The sequence below is a fragment of the Syngnathus acus genome, chromosome 21, assembly GCF_901709675.1.
Source record: "Syngnathus acus chromosome 21, fSynAcu1.2, whole genome shotgun sequence".
In the NCBI taxonomy this organism is placed as follows: Eukaryota; Metazoa; Chordata; class Actinopteri; order Syngnathiformes; family Syngnathidae; genus Syngnathus; species Syngnathus acus.
This window is the reverse complement of record NC_051105.1, coordinates 3,351,152-3,376,380: the sequence shown is the minus strand read 5'-3', so window position 1 is coordinate 3,376,380 and position 25,229 is coordinate 3,351,152. Positions and strand designations below refer to the sequence as shown.

The window sequence follows — 25,229 nt, the reverse complement described above, 5'->3', positions numbered from 1 at the left end:
TAATTTTGTGTTTCTGAAACTCGTTGAGCCAAATCCAATTTTACATTCTCATGGCACACCATTAAAGAAAAAATGCCGCAAAAAGTGGATACTCGTGTTAATTATGTACCTTGGGTCATCGAAGACACTATACCTCGCTGGCACCGGTTAGATTTGATTTACTTTTATTGTGAATGCTAACTTGCAACACCTGTTCCTCGAAGGGCTTTTATAACGCTAAAAAGAAAAAAGAGGGGAAATTGGCGCAATAGAAAGTGTAAAGACAACATTATGCAATAGCAAGCTTATATCAATTCAAACACAAGAACAGCTGTACTGGTGAAATCACCAGTATTTGGTAGAGCTTTCTAGAAAGTACCCAAGTTTCTCATCCATTTCTGACATTCAGATAAAAAAAAAATTGAGAATTTCACAGCTTTCACAGAGAAAGCAGTCTATTCAAGTGATGTTTTGTCAAATAAAACACATTTAATGCTGCCCTGGTGAATCTGCTGCAGCTCTGTAGCCTCTTCTGATGTGCAGAAAGGTAGAGGAGCATGTCCATTAAAGCATTTAAACACAAATTGTGGAAACGAATAGCATTGCTAAAACGTAAAATCTTGTATTCAAAGGAGAATTATGAGTTAGGGTTCGGGGGTGAAGGTCTGTGACCTTGACCTGACGAGCATTTCTCTACAACCTCTCAGATGTCTGTGTTTCTTCTTCAGAAAGCAGGATCGGAACCTTTAACCTAGTGATCTTAAAGTCAAACTGAGTTACTGCCGGAACATTGTCACCTCACTCTTTGTCTAGGAATTTGCTCACTTTTGGAATGTTGGTTAAGAATGCATTCTATGACCATAGGGAGCAAATGCCATTTATTTATTTATTTATTTATCTATCTATTTATTTATCTATCGCTCTATCATCTATTTATTTATTGATTTGTTTGTTCAGTTGTTTATTTATTAAGGTAGCAAGTTACCGACCAGTCGAAATTGATGAAAATGTCTGGCTCTCGTTGACGATGCTATGTTAAAGGTTGAACAAATATCCCCTGAAAAGTGATGATTTTGGAGATACGAGGATTCCCCGAGAGGCCAGACACTTGCATTTTCAACTGCGGAGTGGTTCTTCATCCCCAAGATGCTGATTTGCACTTAAAATGCAGCTGGCCTTGTAACAACCTGTCACTTGTTACAGTCACTTGTAACAAGAGACTATGTTTTCAAAAGAGTATTGAGAAGAATTTGGTAAAAGTGTCCTTTTTTGTGTGACTTTTTTTAAAATTTTTTTGTTTCGAGGCTCTGTTGTCATGCATGCAAAAGTCAAATGCAACACCCTTAAGCCCCCTGTGTTTGAGAAAGACTGCTTTATATGTTACCATAGTGGGTTAAACTTCAGATGTCACATTTTGCGCGTACATCCACGAGACAAACCTTATTGGGCATTATCGCTAAAGCATGCGTATCAAAGCCTAAATAGATGTTTGTAATTTGGGTGTTCTGAATGTGACTTTTAGTGTGCATAAGAACACTTCCAGAGAGAAGCACAAGGCAAGGAGAATGAAAACAATGACTTGTGTCAGAGAACCTCTGGTGCAGATGGAAAGCAGAATTGGTGTGGACAAACCAGACGAAGCAGAGGGGGGGGGGGGGAAACAGCAGAGAGAAAAGGGCGGGAAGTTTGGTGACAACTCCTTTTGGAGAGAAAGCCAGTGTGTCTGTCTCCCTCTGACCCCTCCCCTCCACCAGAGAGGTATAGAAGGTGCAGCAGCATCTGAACCTGCACAAGTGTGCTGCACAAATCCTGCTCAGCTCAGAGAAATTGTCCAGCCTCTTCCAGAGACCATCCAAGCAAGAAACTCGTTACCTGTCGCTGCTACCTCACGTGACCTGAGAGCTTCATCTAACCCTTGAGACACCAGCGCTGGTCCATCCATCCTAAGATTCACCACCACCGAGCGCCGCAGTCATGACGAGGGTGCAGCAGCGCTCGCCCGGCTTTCTGGTCCTCTTCCTGGTGGTCCTCATCGCTGGGATAGTTTTGTCTGGTCCCTCAACGCCACGCAGGAGCAGAGGTAGGACATGCCGATCTGATCTGATCATATCTGAATATGATAAACCGGAGACCTGTTTCGAGTATGTCCTGCCTGATTCCCAAAGTCATCTGAGTTAGATTTCGGTTTACCTGTGACAGACACCTAAAGGAGATAAGCGGTAGAAAATGAATGAATGGATCTCTGAGTAAAAGGCTTGGTCATCCTCTTTTGGTGCATGTCCTCTCACAGTGCAATTTTGATAGCCTTTAATTAAGGATTCATTTTATTAAATGTGATTAAGCACTTTCATTATGAGACAAAGATTCTGTTGTCCAAAAGAATATCATTTACCATTTCATTGGTATAAACATATAAACATACCTTAAACAGTCGCATTCCCCGTTGAACCTGAATAATGTAGGAATCAATTTCATCAACACTATAAGTGCATCGGATTTGGTCCTGCCATTTGCCAATGAGCATCATGCCTACAGAAGTCGATCTCTCACCTGTCAGACTCACCTCAATAACATTTCTCTTTGACATGAGTCACGTTTCAAAGAGAGAACAGCTGCTCTAGTACTTCCTCAGGTTAGAGAGTTCATCTTGCAAAACAAGCTCACGATGAAGTTCCTGCAAGTACAGGAGGTGTTGATTTTCTGGTGCGGCTATTAAAACACGAGTTAGACTTTAATCAAAGGACCCGCAAACACCACAGTAAAGCACTCACATATTGTGCCTAAGCAGAAGGACCACACAACGACTTCAGCAGCTCCAGCAGCACAGAGAGGAGATGATATTTAATAGAAGACAAATATTACATCCATTTTGCCTCCCTTTTGGGAGTATGCAAAAAGAAAAAAAAGCTGAGCTACAGCTCCTTGCAGGAGTTTATTTCTCTCTTTCTTTCCAGCAGGAAAGAAGAAAGAAGCCATAACACAGTCTCAGATTAGACAATTGAGTCACTGATCTGCAATTTTGATAAACAGAACATTTTCTTGTCTCACATTGCACAAACGAACTCCAGCCCTCTTTTATTCCACCGCATACAGTCGTGCTGTATTTGTATGTTCAAGACGCTTTGAAGACTTTGGGGGTTGTAAAAATGATGTGAGGTGAGCAGCCAGCAGCCCGGCCTCACTTGGTTCAGGCTCGCTGGCAGAGGTTGGCTTGTAGACAAGTCATGGTGTGCAGCTTTACGCTTGTTTTTCTAGTTCTTCTCTCTGGGGAAAAAGTCTTTTAAGTGTTTCTTGGCTCAAACATCTGATTTGAGAGTCAAACACATTATGCAGTGAAGTGTTTGGTTTCAAAAGCAACAATTTCAAGATATCCAGGGCTTATTTTAAGATCAGTCAAAAAATATGTAGCGGTTCAATCTTTCCGAGTGCTCCATTGAGATAGATATTGAGCACTGATGTCAGATTTGTTTGGTAGTGCCTTCAACAAACGCTGGGCCACTGACCAGATGGGGGCGACTCATGTTACAAAAGCTGTTTCCAACTTTTGAAGCAATGCATGCCTTCAACATCTGTTGAAAGGCTATTTTTAGCCAAGTCTTCACTTCTAATTGTGCAAACAGGATCAAAATGTGACCAAATGAACAACAGAAGAAACGCAACGATGCACAAATGCATGTTTCTAAGTGTAGGTTTTGAATAACTGCATTTTTTGAACTGTGTTTTTACCTGACCATCACAATTTTTAATCTCACATCCTTCTCCACTGAGTTTTTCCCGGTAATTAGCTTGATACTCATAAATGACAAATGATAAATCACAATGATTGAAATTGTGCATTTTGAGTTAAATATTAAAGTGCCTGGAGAATTCGATTTTATTTTGTGGAAAAATCACACCTGTGGAAAAATAATTTAAATTGAGAGCTCCACTTGCCTTTTTTTTTTTTTAATGCAGGGAGACCTTTAAAACGCACAACATACACAACAAGAAAACCCATGCCCAGAAACTCAAGCACACTCACCGAAATCACTCGTTACTGCATCAAGCCCTGCCTATTAAATAAACATATTTAACGCACACGCTACAATACGTACAGTACACCTGAACCTTGATTTTAGGCGGAATTTGGGGTCCAGAATTTGGGAATCGCGTTAACTCTGAGTTTGTTGTTCTGAGTTTATTTGAAAAAAATGTATTTAACGAAAGCTACATCCCAATGTTTTTGGCATCAACAATGGTTTTGTGTTATTTTCCAAATGTTTTAAGGCTAGTGGCTTACAAAATGTATTTAAAAGAAATTGGGATCTATGACCAAATCACGTGAGACAGGAAGTCGCGTAGAATCGAAACATGTTGTATCAAGATTTAGGTGTAGTTGCAATATACAGTATATTATCCTTTGAATCTTACTTCCAAATTCCAAGGAGCCTAAAAACCACATGACAAAAACAAAACAAACAAAAATGGTATCCTAGAAAATAAAATATGACATCATCCTGTTCGCTAATACAACAAAACATTATTTACGACTGATGATAAATGTCTTGGAGAGAGCATTGAGTCAGCCAGAACAAAACCGCAGATCAAGCAGGGATAAATGATGGCGATGGAAATATGAAGACACTAGAGGGGAAGGGTTACCCGATAAACTTGGAATCCCGAGGTGTCAAAATGATGGAAAGATGGCCACTTCCACATACAGAATAAGAGAAGAAGGATACAATGGAGCAGCACCGCAATGGGGAAGGGAAAGCAGCTGTGGCTTTGTTAAAAATATACCCAAAGCCATTTGTAGTGTGAAAGCAGCATGGACGGCGCCAAGGAAAATTCGCAGAGTGCAATCCCTGGCATGACTATCTCCCGCTGGAGCAGGGATTGTTCCACAGAAGACTCCCACTGATTTATAGCCGATATTCCCTCAGCCCCGTTTTAACTAATGTAGGTCACTGGAGCTGTCATTGCTTTGTCGCTATCTAAATTATTTTCAACTGTCTGTGCACAAGTTTTTTTACACTCCATTGCCCTAAATGGAGTAGGCCATGAAACATCTGTTTCGGTTCTTCTATCTACCTCCCATCTTTTGAGAACTTGACATCACCTCTTGTGTGTGTGGCAAAGGAGGAGGGGGGGGGGGGTTCCACTCACTCAGTTTAATTGATTTAAACGATCACGCATGTGAGGGGATATAGTTTGTTGGGCAGTATACCACACGGGTATAAAGTTTATACACCCTCATTTAGTTGGGAGGATGAGAGCAGATCTGTTGTGTGACCCACAAAAACGACCATTCAGATTAAACAAAGACATTTTATTTGAGAACAAAACAATCTTTGCTACAGCTCTCAAAATTAGTGGGGAAGACTTTCTACTGCGAGCATTTAAGCAATACAAATTCACAGGCCAATCGCAGTGTAATGCAGTGTTCTAAAATAGTTGGTCAACAACATATCCGACCAAGAGTTCGATCGAGTCAACAAGTCAACAAAACAGTTAAGCAAGCAAAACCAAACCAAGTACGAAACAGTAGAGAAATTCAAGTAGAAACTCTTGTCAATACTAAAGTATTTAATCTTTCGACCTCTACGACCCCCATTGTCCATCAAAACTCTAACAAAAACCTAACAACACCCCATAATGTACTTTTGGTATCAGAAGCACTTCAGAAAATGAACGGATGGACAGGATCACGGAATTTTCTAGTCAAAGCTGACATGACTGTGTGTTTTCGTCACCATTGTTTTGCGACTCCCTTTCCCGGAGGATCATACATCACCGAGTGATAACGTTCTCTTCTGAGCCAAGCTCCAGTTTGAGGGTGTTGCTGCTTTCCGACACAACAGCATGACCTCCTCTGCTTACTCACCAAAACACAAGATGGAGAGGACAATTATTAGATGTTTATCAGATTTTGGCCGTTTATTTATTGGATAGTGTCACGTGTTGATTGGTGACTTCATTGCTCTTTGAATGTTTGCACATGCAGTCGGTGGGAATGAACTGGATTAACTTTTGCTGCCAGACTCATAATATTTTAACAAAAGCATTGTAAAACACAAACCGTGTTTGTTTTTGTTAGAATAAGTACACTAAATGATCATCTGGGATAGTCTGCAGATAATGATTGCGTCAGTTGATGAGGCCAAAAAGAAATGTAGGTCAGCAGCAGACACTTTTGTTGTTAATAAGCACGCAAGCTAGACGTCATTGGTCCTTAATGAAGATAGCAGAGCCCTGCTGAAATAAAAGTGAAATTACAAGGAATAAGTCTGAATGTTGAAAGAATTTTTTTTGAATGTTCTTAAAATAAAGCCCCAATTTTTAACGCACACACATATAGTATATATATATATATATATATATATATGTTTTATTTTAAATCAACGCATTAAAATGAACAAACTTTCCTGGATTAAATTGACAATTTAACAGCTGCAAATGTTCAAAAACTAAGACACTAAGACAAATATAATTTTGATAAACTGGCCTCCTATTTTGCCAGTCTACTGTGTAGAATAAAGCTAACAGGATTTGTTGACATTTTGGCGTGTGAACCTGTTTAGTCTGAAAGAATGGCAAGTAATATTGTGTGGAAAACAGTCAAATTATATCTCAAATCAATTTGGGCTACAGCCATTTGGGTGTTCAGAGAGCCTCAAGAGTGCATGTAAATTGCAACAATGTGAGTGCTGCCGCTGAGTGATAGATTGGTGATCAGGCCTGTGGTTTAGTCAACATTTAGATTTAATCACCATACTTGGGAAATATTGATAAGACTAAACAGTTTTCAAGTGTGGAAAGGATACGGGTTTGAGCCAGTCTTTGCTTGTATTGATTTTAGCAACACACTGCCAGATGTTTCCTGATGTTTCCTACTCACTGGGCCAATCTCACTTGTGCTTTTGTGGGGAGAAGCAAAAATAAATGCTTTTGATTGAGGTTTTCATCGGGAACACATAGCTGGAAAAGCTAAGAGGGTATTTTTCAAGTCCAGGGCTTCCCCCCTTTGCAAGTGTCTCCGCTGGGGTCTGGCAGCTGCTAGTGTCATTCGGCATGCAAAGTTCCACTATTTCATTTAGTGCTGAGACTGAAGCCAAAGTCATGTACTTTGGGAAAATTATTGTTGATAGTCTTAACTACAAAGGATTGGGACTAAAGCTCACAGCTCATCTGTCACTCCAAAACTCTTTTTAAAACCATAGAAATCCACTAATTGCTCTATTGTCGATGTTGATCCAAAGAAGATGAGGGAAAAGCCAACCAAGAATTCCATAAAAACACATTTCATTTGAACAACTTCCCAGTCATTCTTTTGTCACGTCTGATCATTTCCAACACAAGTATGCCCAGTATTCTGATTTATTGTTCTACATGTTTATGTGGAAATTGAAAGTCACCATCAATCACCGTTATGGAACAGATTCACTCATCCAAGCAACATGACTTCCAATCATTAATGTCTACGATAAATTAGCTTATTTCTGACCCAAAATCGAACTAAGCGTGAACATGAGTCACACAAGCAAAATATGATCAAATGATTTTCGTGTACGAGATTCTCAATGTTAGTTTTAACCTTATTTTTACCCATATAATTAAGGTTTTTACGTTGGTTCAAGGTGGTCTGGAGAAATGTGGGAGGCACAGAGCAGAAAATTAAATATTTGCTGCCAGCAGGAAGAGGTGCCTACGAGTTTTTTTTTAGAATGGGACATTCATCATACCAAGACATCTGGTCAAGCACTGACCTTGTGGAAATGAGTTATCCAGAGTGTTATCAAATTTTGATGACAATTACGACTATTTTTTTCTATCCCATTTAGTATCAAACATCTAATAAATCTGGTACAAATTTGAGAGTAATCAGACAAACCTCTTGGAAGAGTTCATTTTTTAAGGACAAAATGACAGAATGGCTGCTTAAGATCAAAATAATACCCACCCTGTGTTTTTTGAGGCAAAACTAATACAACTTTTTTGTGGGTCCACTCATATTTGACATGCCTACTAAATTTCATGTTGCAAAAGTGAAAATGTGTTCTAGGGCTGAATTTTCAAACAATGAAATACGTAATAATAATAATAATAATAATAATAATAATAATAATAATAATAAATACCAGGGCGAACATGGTTTCATAGTCTATGAAATTTCTCAAAATATAGACAATGACAATGACAAAGAAAGCATTTTCTCCAGTAATATTCACATCCTGCCCTGTCCCGCCAGTCCGACGCCAGAACATGAAGGTCCGCATCAACGCCACAGGTGACACCATAGTGATGAAGTTTGTACGTCCCAACACCGACACCAAGCTGGAGGGTTACATCCTGGGCTACGGCAGCAGCATGTTCTCCAAACAGTTCATTCAACTACCAGAGAACGGGAAGCCTTACGAGACCGAGTTTGGTGAGGGTGGCCAATGACGAGCACAAACATATTTCATAAGAAGACACACGTCTTTTGAAACTTTATGACTAAGATGTGAATGTTGTGTCTTCAGACGCCGAGCCCAAGTATCTTATCGCCGTGCAGCCTATCCCAACCAACGATGTCAAAAAGCACTGCACAGGTATGAAATTATAAACATGAAAGCTGTTAAAAATGGCATGCAGATACTGTATGTTAGTAACCATTCTTCTGCAGGGAAAGTGGAAATGGATAAGCCACTCCACCTGGTTATTGGCTCAGTGACACCCACCTCAGTTTTACTCTCCTGGGGGACCCTACTGAAGACCCCCTACGAAGGGAATATCATGAACGACTGTCTCGAGGATGGGTACGCTTACACGTTTGTAGACATCAAATTGGATAACTGCCGACAAAATGTCATCAAACAGCATATCCTCTTTGGTCCAGACACTACACAGTGCGTTACCGAGAGAGGAACAGGAAGTGGAACTACCAGACCTGCCCGACAAGCGACACGGTCATTGACAAGCTCAAGCCCAATGCCGTTTACGAGTTTGGCGTCCAGCCCAGCTCTAAGGACAAGATTGGATCGTGGAGCAAGCCTGTTATCCACAACATCAGCTCTGGGGTCATTCAAGGTAAACTTGATAACAGCAGAAGACTTTTATCACCCATGATGTTCATTCAAGCTGAATGACATTCAGTTTCTCCATGAGACTCAAGTTATTTATCGACTGTATCAAATTTTGTTTCTAGAGAAAGTCATCAGGAAAATCTTCAAACGTCCCATCAGCCCTGTGGTACGTACTTTTATTGTCATTATCATTATTTTAGTGCAATCAAAGAATAGACTACGTACGTATTCTAACAATGTCGACATAAATCCATCATTTATTACATGAGGATTTATTGTATAGATGAAAGAGTTGTTGAAGCTAATGAGAACCAACAGCTCGGCTCAGAATAAGCATATTCAAGAACGGGGCGTGCGCCCGGAAGAATTAATACACTCTGGAAAGGATGTTGTACATTTTTTGTATGTGTATGCTATTCTCAGGGTTGTTTGTCTCGTTAAGTTCCCTTCCAGATGCCGAATGGAAACGGCATGAGTACAGCCAGGGCGTGACAAGCCAAGTCCATCTGTAGTGTGCTAGCGTCTTTATTTATTCCAACTTAGAGCCAATCACGTCAACAGGAGATACTAAAAGCAACCGAATGTTTCCAGTTCTTGTCAATTTAGTTGTTATTAATTATTGCGACTATATTGTTCACCAAATCTCACCTTTTGTTTTTGGCCCACTAGAAACCCCTAGCACAACGTCCTCACTTCCCCTTTACTCCTCGCCATGGTAAGTTGATCAGAGATGAAATTTCTTGCTAAACGGATTGTATTTAACACTGGAAAAGAAGATGCATTATGCTTTTGTGTTATGTATGGAAAAAAAGTCTCTGTTTTGTTGTGAACCTTGAGTCGAAGCACTGGAAATATCCTTGTTTTATATGCTTTGATTTATTGCAGATTACAGGTACCAGAAATCTCACTGAGCCAAATTTCAGTAAAATAGTAAATACAAGTGATGTGAATCACTCAAGCCAATGAACTGCCGTGATACTATGCCATGATAGAAAAACTACTTGCAATCCACTCTAATTACGATGTGATATATGATTAACTCCAATTACAATACAATATAATTCATTCCAATCACAGATTAACATAATTTGTTACTTAGCAAACAGTATGACTTGATGTATTTACAGAGTAAGTAATTAAATGCTTTCCACCATGACTTGCTCTGTTCATACTCCCAAAACATATGATTTGGTGAAAGCCTTAATGATACTTGGCTCCGGGCAACATTAATACGATTTGAAAGGAAACAGAGAATGAAAGAAATCTGGGTAAAATACTTGACACACGCAAATAATACTGTAAAATAGAAGTGTTAGTTATGCAGGATAGAAAATACATATTTTAGACATCATAATTGCAGCTCACATTTCTGTATATCCACTTTTTCCGGTTTGGATTATCCGATCTTGAAAGTATAACTACACATATTAGTTGTTGTTTTTATAACTAATCCTGAATAAATATTGCACAAAGAATTAGTAAACACAACCTCCGCTCAACCCAGACCACCTCACACTAAGTTTATTTCTAGAACTGCATCATGTTTTACAGTGCCTGGAAAACTTTCATATTGTCTAAGAAAGATCACTGGCATGTACAACGCTTTTGGCTTGAGACTTTATCAATAATAAAAAAGAAAGCATTACTGTGAACTGGTCAACCCTGATAATCCTGTCAACCATGTACTTGCATTGACCAAATGCTTTGCCTTTCCATTTGTTGGCTTTTTTTCAGGACTGGGACAACCTTTGCACTGACTCTGAATGTAACCATTTTTCTTTTATTCTTTGTTAGTTCTTCATAATAGGACACAGGGCAGACTACCTCTCTCCCGCCACATAACCCCAAAGACAACTCTTGGTAATTTCTTTTCTGAGTATGAACTCAGGAATTCTGTAATGGTCAGAAAAACATACTACTAAGCAACTTTGCCTTTCTATCAACTCAGGATTGATGCAACATTTATTCAACTTTCAACATTTTGTTCACATGATCTAATGTGTACTATATTTGTCAGCTCCCACCACAACTACTAGACAGGAACCTCTGTCTACCACTGGATCCCCAGCACCTGTGACTACCAAACAGCAAATTGGTAAATAGAGATTCATGTTTGTTAAGAACTTAAAAAGTGGACCTATTCGAATTGAGAGGAAGACAGTGTTGACCATGAATTGTTCGTTGCATACTTGGCCCACACTAAATGTGTGATGTCAGATGTTCAACAGGGTTAAAGAAGGTAGGATTTGCACCGCGTAGCTCGTGCAGCTATTTTTAATAATGGAATTTTGGGCCTTGCTTTGTTCCGAATGTATTTTTTCTCAGTTACCGGTTTGTTTGGCTGACGCAATTGAAATCAGACTTTTGACAAACAAATTAATTTGGTGCTTGATTTAAGCAATAGTGTCTTTTAGTCCATATATTATTCTAGTCTTGGAACTCATTGTATCGGCTTTGCCTGTGTTGTTTTTGGAGTTCCTCTGATTCCCTTTCACGAGCAGTCGAACCATTCTCATTGCTTATAACGCAAGCAATCAATCAATACCTAATAAAACCTTCCATGCTAGTGTCTTAGTGAGACAGCATTTGAATTCATACCATACAAATCCTGGCTAAGGAAACTGGATAGTTCTTAAACTGAATGAGTCACTGAAACTTGAGCCAGGGAAAAGATAATGTGTAATGTAAAACTAAGCCAAGCATCACAATCTAAGTTCCCAAATCTTTGCCTGCACCTCTGCTGTTTTCCTGCAGCCAGGCAGTCATGACTTTTGTTTGTCATTTTTATCAGACAGTATCTTACAGGTAATATTTTCTCTTTCTTACACGCCACCCAGGAGGAGGCCTACCGCAATCTGTCATTCCTCTTTTCCACGAGGTCCCCTCAGTTCCTAATTTCCCACTTCCACTTCAGATTTCACCTCCAGCAGTTTCTGCACCCGTCCCTAAGCAAAATAGCGGACAATCCCCAAATCATGCCCCACATCTATTAAATCTTCATCAACTGCCAACACAATCCAAGCCCAGACCCCAACAACCCCAAACAGGTTCTCAACCAAAACCCCAGTCTGATCAGTTAAGATTCAAGCCCGTAGTTCAACACGAGCCATATCCAGATCTCGAGCTGCATGCTACAACACATAACCCAAGTCCAACACATTATCAAACATCACAACCGATACCCCAAGTAAATCCTCTGTCAGAAACCAGATCAATACCCAAGATGCAGACAAAATTGAAAACCCAGACGGATCCACAACCCCTGTCACAGCCTCAAAGACATGATCAAACATCACAACCTATACCCCAAGCAAAACCTCAGTCAGAAACCAGATCAATACCCAAGATGCAGACAAAATTGAAAACCCAGACGGATCCACAACCCCTGTCAGAGCCTCAAACACATGATCAAACATCACAACCTATACCCCAAGCAAAACCTCAGTCAGAAACCAGATCAACACCCAAGATGAAGACAAAATTGAAAACTCAGACAGATCCACAACCCCGATCACAGCCTCAAAGACATGATCAAACATCACAACCTATGCCCCAAGCAAAACCTCAGTCAGAAACCAGATCAACACCCAAGATGAAGACAAAATTGAAAACTCAGACAGATCCACAACCCCTGTCACAGCCTCAAACACATGATCAAACATCACAACCTATACCCCAAGCAAAACCTCAGTCAGAAACCAGATCAACACCCAAGATGAAGACAAAATTGAAAACTCAGACAGATCCACAACCCCTGTCACAGCCTCAAACACATGATCAAACATCACAACCTATACCCCAAGCAAAACCTCAGTCAGAAACCAGATCAACACCCAAGATGAAGACAAAATTGAAAACTCTGACAGATCCACAACCCCGATCACAGCCTCAAAGACATGATCAAACATCACAACCTATGCCCCAAGCAAAACCTCAGTCAGAAACCAGATCAACACCCAAGATGAAGACAAAATTGAAAACTCAGACAGATCCACAACCCCTGTCACAGCCTCAAACACATGATCAAACATCACAACCTATACCCCAAGCAAAACCTCAGTCAGAAACCAGATCAACACCCAAGATGCAGACAAAATTGAAAACCCAGACAGATCCACAACCCCGATCACAGCCTCAAAGACATGATCAAACATCACAACCTATGCCCCAAGTAAAACCTCAGTCAGAAACCAGATCAACACCCAAGATGCAGACAAAATTGAAAACCCAGACAGATCCACAACCCCGATCACAGCCTCAAAGACATGATCAAACATCACAACCTATACCCCAAGCAAAACCTCAGTCAGAAACCAGATCAACACCCAAGATGCAGACAAAATTGAAAACTCAGAGAGATCCACAACCCCTATCACAGCGTCAAACCACAAGTCAGCCTAAACCACCAAATCATCCAATCACACAGCTCATACAACCAACACAGTTAATAAGCAGGCCTGGATTTGAGGCACATCCAAAACTGCCTCAACCAACAAAGCAACATCAACCTCAAAGACAACAAGTTCAAACAATTCCTTACATCCTGCCTAAACAACCAGCTCAATCTTCAACTGAGCCCCAAATCAAAACAATTAAAACACAATCTGAATCAAAAATCCATTTTGAGACAACATCCCAACCTCTACAGAAAACCCCTCGAGCGCCTTGGCCAAGCACTAAGGAACAGTTTAAAGTGCCTAAACAACCAGCCCAATCTGCAACTGAGCCACAAATCAAAACGATTCAAACACAATCTGAATCAGTGACAACATTCCAACACTTCATTCTACATAAAACCTCTCGAGAGCCTTGGCCAAGCACTAAGAAACAGTTTACAGTTCAATCAACATCCAAACCAAGGACTAGTTCTTCAACCTCCACGACGCACCCTCTACCGAAGAGAACATCCCAGCCAGAAGCACACTCACAAACAAAAACACAGCCAAGTCAGCCAGCCAAGTCTCAAAAACAACCGACCAAACACAGTGACCAACCGCAACCTTTAGACAGAACCCAGTCACAGCCTCAGTCTCCTCTTTGGTCAGACCCTCTACCCCAAAGTAAACCTGCTTCCCAAGTCCCACCAACTACACAAAATCAGCCCCACTATGAATCCCAAACCAAGGTAAATCCTGCACCAGAGTCCAAAGCAGAAGCACAGCCTGGAATTGAGATTCAGCCTCGAGTCACGAGTCACTCTGGCCCTATTGAGGTCCCACCCTTGCAGGCAGTTCCCACTGGTAAACACCTACTTTCCACACACATAGTATGTTAAGACAGCCAATGTTCAATGTCAAAATTACAACAAATGCCCTTTAGAATATACTACATGAGTTTTTTCCCATGCAGCTCCTAGTCCACCGGAGAAGGGAAAGCCTCTGCCAATCCCACCCCCGGCTGCAGAGAAGTCTGATAGTAACAATCTTGGTAAACACCACAACAAGTTGGTTGCATTACCATCACCGCTTTTCGTCCAAACTGTATGACACCCAGTTGCAACTCAAACCACTGGATGATATCACTGCTTCCCCATCTCCATTTCCATCCTCACACCCACGTCATTGTCCCTGTCACCATGTGTGCTGTCAATTGCGGCCCAGCAGACCCTTCTAACCGCCACCCACTCACAAACAACGCCGTGTGCCATTCATGTCTCTGTCATTTCATTCCTTGGTCTCTCGTCAACATTCCTTTCACCATTTGTTCCATTTAGCTTGGCAAGCTCGCAAGTGGACAATCACTAACCTCCCCAAATGCCTCTCTTCTTCTATCTAGGTACCATCAACCGGAGAGTCGAGGCCCCTCGCTCCCACACTCGCTCCTCAGCTATTCCGTCTGGAAGAAACACAACATTTTCACGCGTCCGGGTTCCTCCTCACTTCCCTCGCAATGGTGTCAGACCATTGCCCACCTCCTCCCACAGCTCCAGGACCTCTGGGGGTAATGGAGAACTTTCTTCCGCTACTTCTAATCTTACTTCCTACTTCTTTATATTTACAGATGACAGCAGATGGCTCCTGGTTTAGCACAAAATGAAATGCATACATTGAAAAACTTCCGTCTCGCGCTCTTATGTCTTCCTCGGCAATCCCGAAACTCTCTGTGCTCAACCACATGTGCGCTCTCATGTGGTGTACTTCACACCTCTGCTGCATTTGTGGCTTGAGCCTTGGTGTCGTTAATATGATTTACAGTCCCTCCATGCTGGGCCATGTGGGATGTCTGGCTAGAGCGCTGGCAAGAACACGCAACAATTAAACCTAGCATGCCAAACTAAGCAGAGTGCAGGCGGTTTCGCCAGTCCCTTTTTCCTCTGTTTGTATCATCCTTTCCTAAACATAGCCACAGCCACCTCAAAAGACTTACAGAATGGAGACCGAGGAAGGCCAAATTCGAAGATTAATGTCAATAAAGTCATGCCAGCTCCAATTTTAAATACAGCTCATCTGTAAAAACTAGGTCAAAGAAACATCTTCAGCTTTGTTTTTCCCTGACTGGACACTGCCAAACCCAGTGACACCAAACATTTGATAACCGTCCTTCTTCTCCCTCCAACAGCGCATCATAGGAGCAATGCTCTCCCTAAACCTGGAGCATGGCCCAAAGAGAAACCTGGTAAACATTGACAAGAAAAATCATCTTTCAGCGTTCCACGCGCACTAACCCATGAGGCATTGCTGCAGTGTGTCCCAATCTGTGCACATCATAATAATCAATCATAATCGTCATCATCATCATCCGCTTTTTGTCACAGTCCACTAATGCTTCAACCTGCTTGTCAGAACTTCTGTGGCTATTTTATTTGTATAATATGCCTTGTCAGTTCTATCTGTTTCATCTAAAGATGGGCTTAAATCAAAAATTAATTGAAGATAAGTAACTTTTATCGATCATCTATTAAGTTCAAATCAGCAACACAGTGGAATTGTTCTCAGCACATCCTTGAGAGCTCCTTGGTCCGAATCTCGGCTGTAAAGTCCGGTTCCCTCCAATGTTTCAAAAACATGCATGATTTGCTTTATGGTTTGAATAGACTCAAAATTGTCCAACAGTGTGAGTTTTTTTTTAACAAAATGACTTCAACCAGTCCAAGGTATATTCTGCCTACAGCCCAAAGTCAGCTGGGATTGGCTCCAGCTCACCTGCAACCCTAATGAGAACATAAAAAAATGATAGGAAATGAAACCATTATCAGGACAGTTACGAGGTGCCTAAACAGGTTCTCGTAAAATTCGAAACTACGGGAACTTCACGTTTCTTTAATGTTCCTGATGATCGACAAAAGGCATTTCTTCAAATGCCCATTCTTAGTTGAGCATAATAATAGCTCATCAAAGATGAGCACATTTCAGCACCTCCCCGCCAAACTTTTCTGAGGCTCATCACATTGCTTCATTTTTGCCAGCTCTGTCTCTGCTAATTAAAGTCAGTCAGTCGTAGGAGGAGAAAGCAAACCACGTCTGGACCGCACATATTAACGCTGACGCTGTGCTCACTTCTCATTTCCTTCAGTCACAGCTGTCATGTGTTGTCTCAGTAAATGTGGATAATTTCAGATATCTTTGAAGACTTCCCAGGAAGGGTATTGTAACCATTACTTCGAATTAACCAGTGTAAAATACTCAACAACAAAACCTACTGTGAATCAATTATTTTAAGTGGAGTAGTTCCAGGATAATAATTGAACATTTTTCCAACCATAACAAAGTCATAGAAATAGAAATAATCTTTTCCAAAGTCAAGCTGTCAGGTTTATTTGCTGTCCAGGCAGGTAACAGTCAAAGCAGTTGTAAGTAGTAATTGCGAGTTACAAAACATGTGGTGCTCCTGAATATTCTTCTTCTCTTCTTACAATACTTGAGAATTTTTTAGAATCAGAGCCCCCCCCCCCCAAAAAAAAGCCAATTTAAAAAAAAAACAAATAGTCAAGCAGCAGTTCGTAGATGCATATACAGTAATCCCTCATTTATCGCGGATAATTGGTTCCAAAAACCACCCGCGATAAGTGAAATCCGCGAAGTACGGTCACCAACAAGAAGTACTGGGCAGGCTAACGAGTTAGCGGAAATATGCTAAAAAGGTTAGACACGTTTCCACAATTTAGAAGTTTTATTTTGACTTTTAAATGTTTTTTTAATTTGGAAAAAAATCCGCGATGTAGTGAAGCCGCGATAAACGAAACGCGAAGTAGCGAGGGATCACTGTATTTCCCGACTTCTGTTCTGCTATTTGCTACACCCAATGACAGCAGTTTGTGCTGTGCAAAAACAGCAATGATGCAACACATGTTCAACCGAACACATGCTATACATCACTAAACATTTATCCTTCATCCACGTGAGCATGACATCATCTTTTTGTGATAGGCCATCCTCACATAATCACAAAAATAGATTACCTTATGGATGTTGAGTATTTCGCTTGATACATATCAGTGCATGTTTGCCATTAGATGTCTACCATATGGCGGTTCATCTTGAGGCTAATTCAGTGAGAATCATCAGTGGTTTGTTCTGCCGATTACTTCAGGGAGTTGAAGCGGCTTAGGTCATCGATTGCAGGGAAGGAAACAATCCCAAAAATAAATGTCTTGAACCTGCTTTAGATCATTGAGTATGAAGGATTAAATAATCAATGACTTATCTCTGTGATAAGGGAATGAAAAATGACCAAAGGAGTGCAATGTGAAATAAATTGTAGCGGAGCAACTCCAGTTAAGGAAATGTCTTTACAGGCTAGAGCTGGACACCCTTAGGACAGTGTTTCCTATTAAATGATTTAGTGCCATGTGCTTTAATAAATCAGAAATATAAATCGGAATAGAAATGAGTCCGTCATTAAAAACAAAGTAATACTTGACTTGCCTTTTCTCAGATCATTAAAAATAATTTGCAGGGCTGATTGACGATTTTATTTGTTGTAGATGTGGCAGCATTTGCCAATCTGCCTGGCTTGTCATACATAAATCTGCTACGATCAGGGATGGGCATTTGATGACATAACATTCATATAATCGATTAATTGTTGCAAAATGAACAATTCATGAAATTTATATTCAGCCTCTAAATGTTCTAAACTCCTTATTTAATGTCATTGCTGTAACAAAATGATATATCCAAAATGATATATTTCAACAATATAGGGGCAATTAATTCAATTAATCGATTATGATGCCCAATCCCCAGCTTTTAATGTTGCTTTTGTGTCTGCATTTATTTTTGTTGACAGCTCTCGACCACCACTACCCTTCTATCCATAAATGTGATCTTGTTAATCCACCACTATTTGATTTCCAGTTTTGACTCTCTGACTACTTCAATGCAGCCCACCAGTCGCTCTATGCGAGTTTGTCATTGTAATTTTGTAACAATATGTAATGTTTCCCCATTAATCCTTGCAGTTCTGCGCCAAACCATTCCCGTTAACAAGAGACCCAACCTGGTGGGGATGCCTAATGACCATGGTGAGGGCAACAATTACAAACACTACTGAAACCCCGCCTGTATACGCTATCCCACATAAGCTGCTTTTCAAGTTACCTTCTTGACTTGATAGCCCGGTGACTTTATTTACTCGTTTTGAAAACATTCATCATTCCCCAAGGCACCATTTTGTTGTTTTAGTGAGACTCAGTGAAGGTGTTTTTATTATTTTACTCCAGTATTGTACGGTTTCAGAAGAAGAGTGACGTCAATGAGCAAAATTTCCTGTCGTTGACTCATCAAACTCACGTTGTCATCAAATTTCACTCCACATTTCCTCTAAATAGTCCCACTGCAATATTTGATTCTTGCCTTCTCCTAACCGCAATTGATTTCAGCTGTCAATCTTGAACAAGTTAAAAGTGACCACAACACAAAAGATGACCTTTCAATAAAAAACACAAAACATCCAATAAAGCTAAACGAGTGCGCACTATCTGCGTAAACCTAACGCAATATTTCTGTTGTTGTTGTCTTACATTGACGTCAGACACAACGGTGCGTGTGACAATCGAAGCAAATTTTCATCTTAAAAAAAAAAAAAAGCTCAACATTTTATTTCCGATGACGCAGAACTGCTCTGCAAGAACGACGACCAAAGCAGATGGAACACAACTGTTCGTGAGTCACATGATGAACTGACTTCCCATTCCTCCTCCTTCTGTCTTGCCTCAGATAAACCCATGGACCTCAAACAAGGCGACAAGGAGTCCATCTTGAAACCTTTCCCTCTGGTCACATCCAAGCCTAAGCACGAGCGTCGGCAGCAGATAACCACAACTACTCCGCCATTAAACAGTAGGAAACTATATTGTTTTCTTTGGTAATGATGTATGTATACACAACATATTATGTACAATTGCAGTCAAAAATGGTTGTTGGCAATCTATAAAGTTTCAGAAACAAAATCTCAATGTGCCCAAAGCATTGACCATTCACTTACTCATAAGGTGGACAGTAACAAAAAGAAATCTTAGTATTTGAATATCTGTTTTAATATGCAGTTAACCACAGCTGTAACTTGTTGGAAAAGCTTGAAAATGAATCTAGTACTTTCTTGAACTTGACTGTAAACTCTGGAATTCGTTAGTTTATACAGGTTTATCCATTTATCATAGAGCATTCCATATGGAGCGATTCATCCATGGATGAGAAGGTTGCAATCTGAGAAGGAAACAAGTTTGAGTTTGAGTTGTGGTGAACGCTCAAGCAGGTGTTGGGCAGACGGGATGTTGACCTGGGACAGAACTATGAAAAATGCTAACAGAGGGATAACACAGACTTGTCTGTTCCTTTCTGCAGGCAGCCGCTTTGACGTGAATGAAAATTCCTCCATCTTCAGGCCCCTGCCTGCATCCGATGTGGACATTATGGGCAAGAAGCGCTATGTGGGTAAGACTGCGAAATCTCTTCCGATCTTACACCGTTTGGTCCACGATACATACCAAGCACTGACCAACCAACCAACCAACCAACCAACCAACCAACCAACCAACCAACCAACCAACCAACCAACCAACCAACCAACCAACCAACCAACCAACCAACCATCCAATTCAGTCCCTGAGGCAGAAATTGATACTTAGACTGTAAAAACAAGATTTGTAATTAGTGTAAAAAGAAACCATTGCTGTGGAAAATGGCCAAGTTTATGACGCAAACCGAAAATTCAGACTAGGGAAAGCAATTTATAACCATAATTGCATCATTAATGATATGCTCCGACTGGTCACTTCCGCAGCTCCTCACGTCGTCTACAAGACTGATAAGAAGCCAGACGAGCCGTGTTCCATCACGTCCTCCCTGAGTTACTTCCCAGACGAGGAGGACGGCAGCGATCAGAACGTGACGGCTGTCCCCCGAATCCCACCCACCAACCTCACCGTGGTCACAGTCGAAGGGTGTCCGTCTTTTGTCATACTCGACTGGCAGAAAACCGATAATGAAACCAGAGGTACTGCAAGACAATGTTGCACATTTTGACATATTTTGTTTTTCTTTGGATTCTCATGTAAACCATTTATATATTAGGTGCTTTTTTTTGTCATTGAAATGACTATTATTCTCTCTGTCAGAATATGAGGTCGTATCAACAGCTAAAGGACCCAATGGAGAAGAAGTGTCCATATTGACGACAACAAACCAGACACACACGGCAGTAGAGAATCTAAAACCAGAAAGCAGGTATACAACCACCAAAAGCTCATTTAGATTTGAAAGACTCTTATAATTCATCAAATGTGCTAATTGGCACTAGATTTGCCATGTGTCACCCAAAAAAGTGTTGGTGATTGCTTATAATTGCCACAAGAGGGCCGAATGTAAAACGAAATAAATGGACGACTGCTCCTCAGTTGTTCACGGTAAATTTTACCTGGAGATCACTTATTCTACAGGTGGGCGCATGAAGCATCCCTGGATCACTAGCGCCCCCTGCCATAAGGCTGGAGAACCTTTTTTTCGTTACCTACATAAGGTCTCTTTTCAAAGCCGTTTTGTTCATCTAAAGCACAGGTGTCAAACTCAAGGCCCGGGGGCCAGACACGGCCCACCACATCATTTTATGTGGCCCGCGAAGACAAATTGTGCATTGAAATTCGTGTCATTACTGGAATTGCAAATTGTCTTCACTTTTAAAAATATCTTTTTCTTTTAAATTGACCAGTTTTTACTCATCTGATTTGAAAACGAGTTATTTGTCAGTTTGTTTGGTAGCATTTACTGTATATAATTTGAGGTGCTCAATCATTTATTTGGGTTGACAGTCATAATGGCCCTTCGAAAGAAACTATGACTACAATGTGGCCCGCGGAAAAAAAATGAGTTTGGCACCCCTCATCTAAAGAAACACGACGTTACAGACAGATGACAAAAAGCACTAGATATTCATTTTGGTTCAAAATGATACAAAACTACTGAAATTAAAAGGAAAATGACTTTATAATAAAAACAATTGAATTTGTTTTTCCCCCTTTTCATAATGGCAGGGGAGGCACGGCCTCCTCTGACCGCACGTCACTGGTCATCTGAGAGTAGTGTTTAGTTGGGGCGACCGCACATGCCATTTTAAAAGAAGCTTACAAGTTTAATTGCTGTGTTTTGCTTAGTTATCAATCCCGTTGTTTTTCTTAACCCTCCCATTTATCCGTCACTATGATGGATTACAGCTGACCTTTTCCAGCAGTTTTATCTTAGGTGAAGTATGTGTTGAAGCTGCCAATACAGATAAACTGACCCAACATCTTCCTGCCGCACACATTGAATGTACTCAGGCAAAAAACGGGACTTTTTTTGGGGGGGGGGATAGTTTATAAGAAGTGGAGAACCAATAAATAACAGAACTCAATCCGTTTGTACCATTATTTTATTTTTCCTGCATGCAAAAATAACCAAAGAGAAAGAAAACCACTAAGGGTGGAGTCCATGGTGGATTTTTCTCTTTGCATCTGGAGTTTTAAGAGTTCACCAGAAGCATCCCCTGGGCTGCTTTTTGCCAGGATATCTTAAGCTTCAGCAGCACGTGGAATAACCATCAGCTGTTTGACTACAGCGAGTGAGTCACTGCGTCTCACACGTTGGCTCTGAATCGGTAACAATTTCTGGATGGAGGGTGGAAAAGGGGAATTTCGATGGGGAAAAATGTGCGTAAAGTACGATTCATCCCCCTAGATTGATTGTTTTCTGTGTTGTTTCAGTTACGAATTCAAAGTGACACCCAAGAACGAGCTGGGAACGGGACCTTCCAGTGAACCTGTGTCGTTCAACACAGAGTCAGGTAAGTTCCCCACGTTGCCATTTTTCACACCACTTTATACAGTGATCCCTCGCTACTTCGCGTTTCGTTTATCGCAGCTTCACTACATCGCGGATTTTTTCCCCCCCAAATTAAAAAAAACATTTAAAAGTTAAAATAAAACTTCTAAATTGTGGAAACATGTGTCTAACCTTTAGGACAATGTAGTATTGCTCCAAATGTTCGTTTACACTCCTTTAGAAGTCCGTTTTCGCGTGTTAGCACGATCGCGAATTAGCATCTTTCCGCTAACTCGGTACCCAGTATTTCGCGGATTTCACTTATCGCGGGTGGTTTTTGGAACCAATTATCCGCGATAAACAAGGGATTACTGTCTATATATTTTTTACATTTTAGTGGCATCCATTTTGATTCAAATATGGGTTCCTGCCTTATAGAGGCAGGCATACTGTGTCAAATTACATGTTAGACGTGCCAATGACAATAATAATTTCTCTTCTACTTGCAGCTGACCCACGAGTGAGTGAAAACGTATCAGGTAAATATTATCCTCTCCTAAAATTATTACATTCTGGCATATTTTTCTTCTTTGAAATACATGTTAAATTTGCTTTTTTATAATTTTCCACAGGAAAAGACGCCATCTGGACGCAATTCCCATTTAAGACGGACGGCTACTCGGAATGCAATGGGAAGCAATATATAAAGAGGACGTGGTACCGAAAGTTTGTGGGCATCCAGCTGTGCAACTCCCTGCGATATAAGATCTACCTTAGTGACTCGCTCAATGGTACATAAGAATTAAAGTTTTACTGCAAGTGGTAAATGACACACGAATGCAGTATTAAAGATGATCAATTAGCAGTATGGCAAATATGTTAACTTTATTTGTCCTGCCAATTCTGCCTAAATTCTTGGGAGCCATTCCGGTCCCTCAACCCGTTGTTTAATGGAATCCTAATCTGGAGTACAAATTTACTAATCTTTTTCTTTCTCTTTAGGGAAGTTCTACAATATCGGGGATCAATCAGGTTACGGTGAGGACCACTGCCAGTTTGTGGACTCCTTCCTAGACGGGCGGACTGGGACACAACTGTTTGCTCACCAGTTACCTCCCAGGCTAGGTAGGCTATTTATGACTAGCATGCAGATTTAGTTTCACCAAGAACAAAAAGGTGGTGTCCACATTTAATTACACAGTAACATTTTGAGTCCAAATAACAATGCTTGTGCGGTGGTGGGTGACGTATTGGGAACAGACATCTGTCAGGAATCAACTGAGTCGATGTAAGCAAACCTCGTGTGTACTCTCTGTGCAAGGCCCCAGGATTAAATGAAAAAAAAAAAAATGAGGCCGATAATCACCAGTGCCTTGCCACCCACGAGTTAACCAGTTCCTCCGAATTGCAGAATCATTTTTACAGGAGTTCTAATTTACGATTTTCAAGGGTAACGCCAACTTCCAGCCATAATATTACAGTGCAGTTTCAGTCAACCAGGTGATAATAATCCGCATATGTTAAATACAATAAAAAGATGAGCTCCAGAGACAGCACCCATCATTGCTATCCTCTAAAATCTATCGAGGTCCCACAGGACAATGGACACAACAGAAACACGTTGTATTATTGCGACATGTTGAATTGTTTTTTTTTAATGCCAATTATCTAGCAAGTTAAACATTTCCAGTGGATGATCCTGTTTGATTTTTTTTCTCCCCCCCCCCCCACAGGTTACTTCCGGGCGCTGAGACAAGAGCCGGTTGGCTTCGGTGAAATTGGCGGCAAGTCGCATGTCACTTACGTGGGCTGGTACGAATGCGGCACGCCCATTCCCGGCAAGTGGTAACACCTCCAGGCAGTCCAGAAGAAAGTCTGGAAAACAAGTACCAAAGGTGTCTAACGTGAAGGGACTTTCCTGTCACCATAAACCAGGGGTGGAGAACCTTTTTCCACCCATTTAGATACTAAGGGCCATAGTAAATTCATTAAAAAAAAAAACATGACTGAGCAAATGTCTATTATTATATATTATTAGCATTTGTTGGTTGGATGTTCCGCTGAGGATTTGTTTTTAGAATTATATGGCAGGCTGGATGAAATGTTCTTGCAGCCCCTGCCATAGACACTGTAGATTGGTGGTATGGGGGGGGCGTCTAAGGTTTCTACAAGGTATGAAAGGGTTCAGGAAACAAATCGTGGATGTTGTAAAAGTGTCAAAATGGATGCATGAGTGGTCAAAATGTTAATTATACAGTCATTGTTCTGAAAATTGTTGGGAAGCTGGCTCCCAAAATGTATGATACTATTTATCAAGGGGTCGTTACAAGATTATAGCGCATGCTTGTACATTCCAGAGGACATATACTTGCATGGCTACACACCCACACCCACACACACCATTTCTATGCAGAAACAAAGTGCCACTCATATAATGATTGTACATTTGTATGACACATGCGAGACCGACAGTTTGCTGTTCCTGAGGAATTGCTAGCAGTTGCAGATTGCACAGTATTATACTTTTGTTTATATATATGTGTATGTATATGGAGTGATTTTTTTTTTTTTTTTGTCTACCAGGGATAGTTTAAGATTGTTGGAAGAAAGAAAAAGTGCAACATGTTTGGAAATCAGCTTCTATGATGTAGTTTTGAATACTAACCTTTTTTCCAATGTGGCTGTTCGATAGAAATATTTGTTGAAACATTTTGCAAACTGTACATAATTTTCAAATTATTTCTTACAAATACTTTTGTGTTGCAACATATCAACTGTTATTGAGCAATAAATCTGGTTTTGATATTAACTGACACTTGTTTCTGACTTATTTCAAAGGATTTGGCATGAGCTGGTCACAACTTTAGTCTTCTGTTAATGCTTTAAGACTTATGTTTTTATGCTAAGAAAGGTAAAGGCTAAGAAATTTATGCTAATCAAAGAAAGGGATAATGCTATGGACTTTATCCAT

At 40.6% G+C, this 25,229-nt stretch overlaps 1 protein-coding gene across 5 annotated transcripts; it reads left to right on the top strand.

The window, feature by feature from the left end:
* The first annotated feature begins 1,708 nt into the window (after positions 1–1,708).
* Positions 1,709–25,071, top strand: LOC119139860 (target of Nesh-SH3). 5 transcript variants are annotated; one of them, XM_037280895.1, is made up of 23 exons: positions 1,710–2,059; positions 8,207–8,386; positions 8,481–8,549; positions 8,624–8,756; positions 8,837–9,027; positions 9,146–9,189; positions 9,693–9,738; positions 10,818–10,883; positions 11,041–11,118; positions 11,861–14,263; positions 14,373–14,450; positions 14,799–14,963; positions 15,582–15,638; positions 18,424–18,486; positions 19,181–19,303; positions 19,808–19,897; positions 20,247–20,459; positions 20,581–20,689; positions 22,201–22,280; positions 22,768–22,797; positions 22,891–23,049; positions 23,261–23,383; positions 23,992–25,071. In XM_037280895.1, exons 1-23 carry the CDS (start codon positions 1,954–1,956, stop codon positions 24,105–24,107), a joined length of 4,722 nt encoding a protein of 1,573 aa, XP_037136790.1. In that variant the 5' UTR covers positions 1,710–1,953; the 3' UTR covers positions 24,108–25,071. The 5 variants fall into 5 exon arrangements, with proteins under 5 accessions (XP_037136791.1, XP_037136790.1, XP_037136792.1 ...); XM_037280896.1 differs by lacking the exon at positions 15,582–15,638 and having other exon boundaries at positions 1,709–2,059; XM_037280897.1 differs by lacking the exons at positions 11,861–14,263; positions 14,373–14,450 and having other exon boundaries at positions 1,733–2,059.
* The last annotated feature ends 158 nt before the right edge of the window (positions 25,072–25,229 follow it).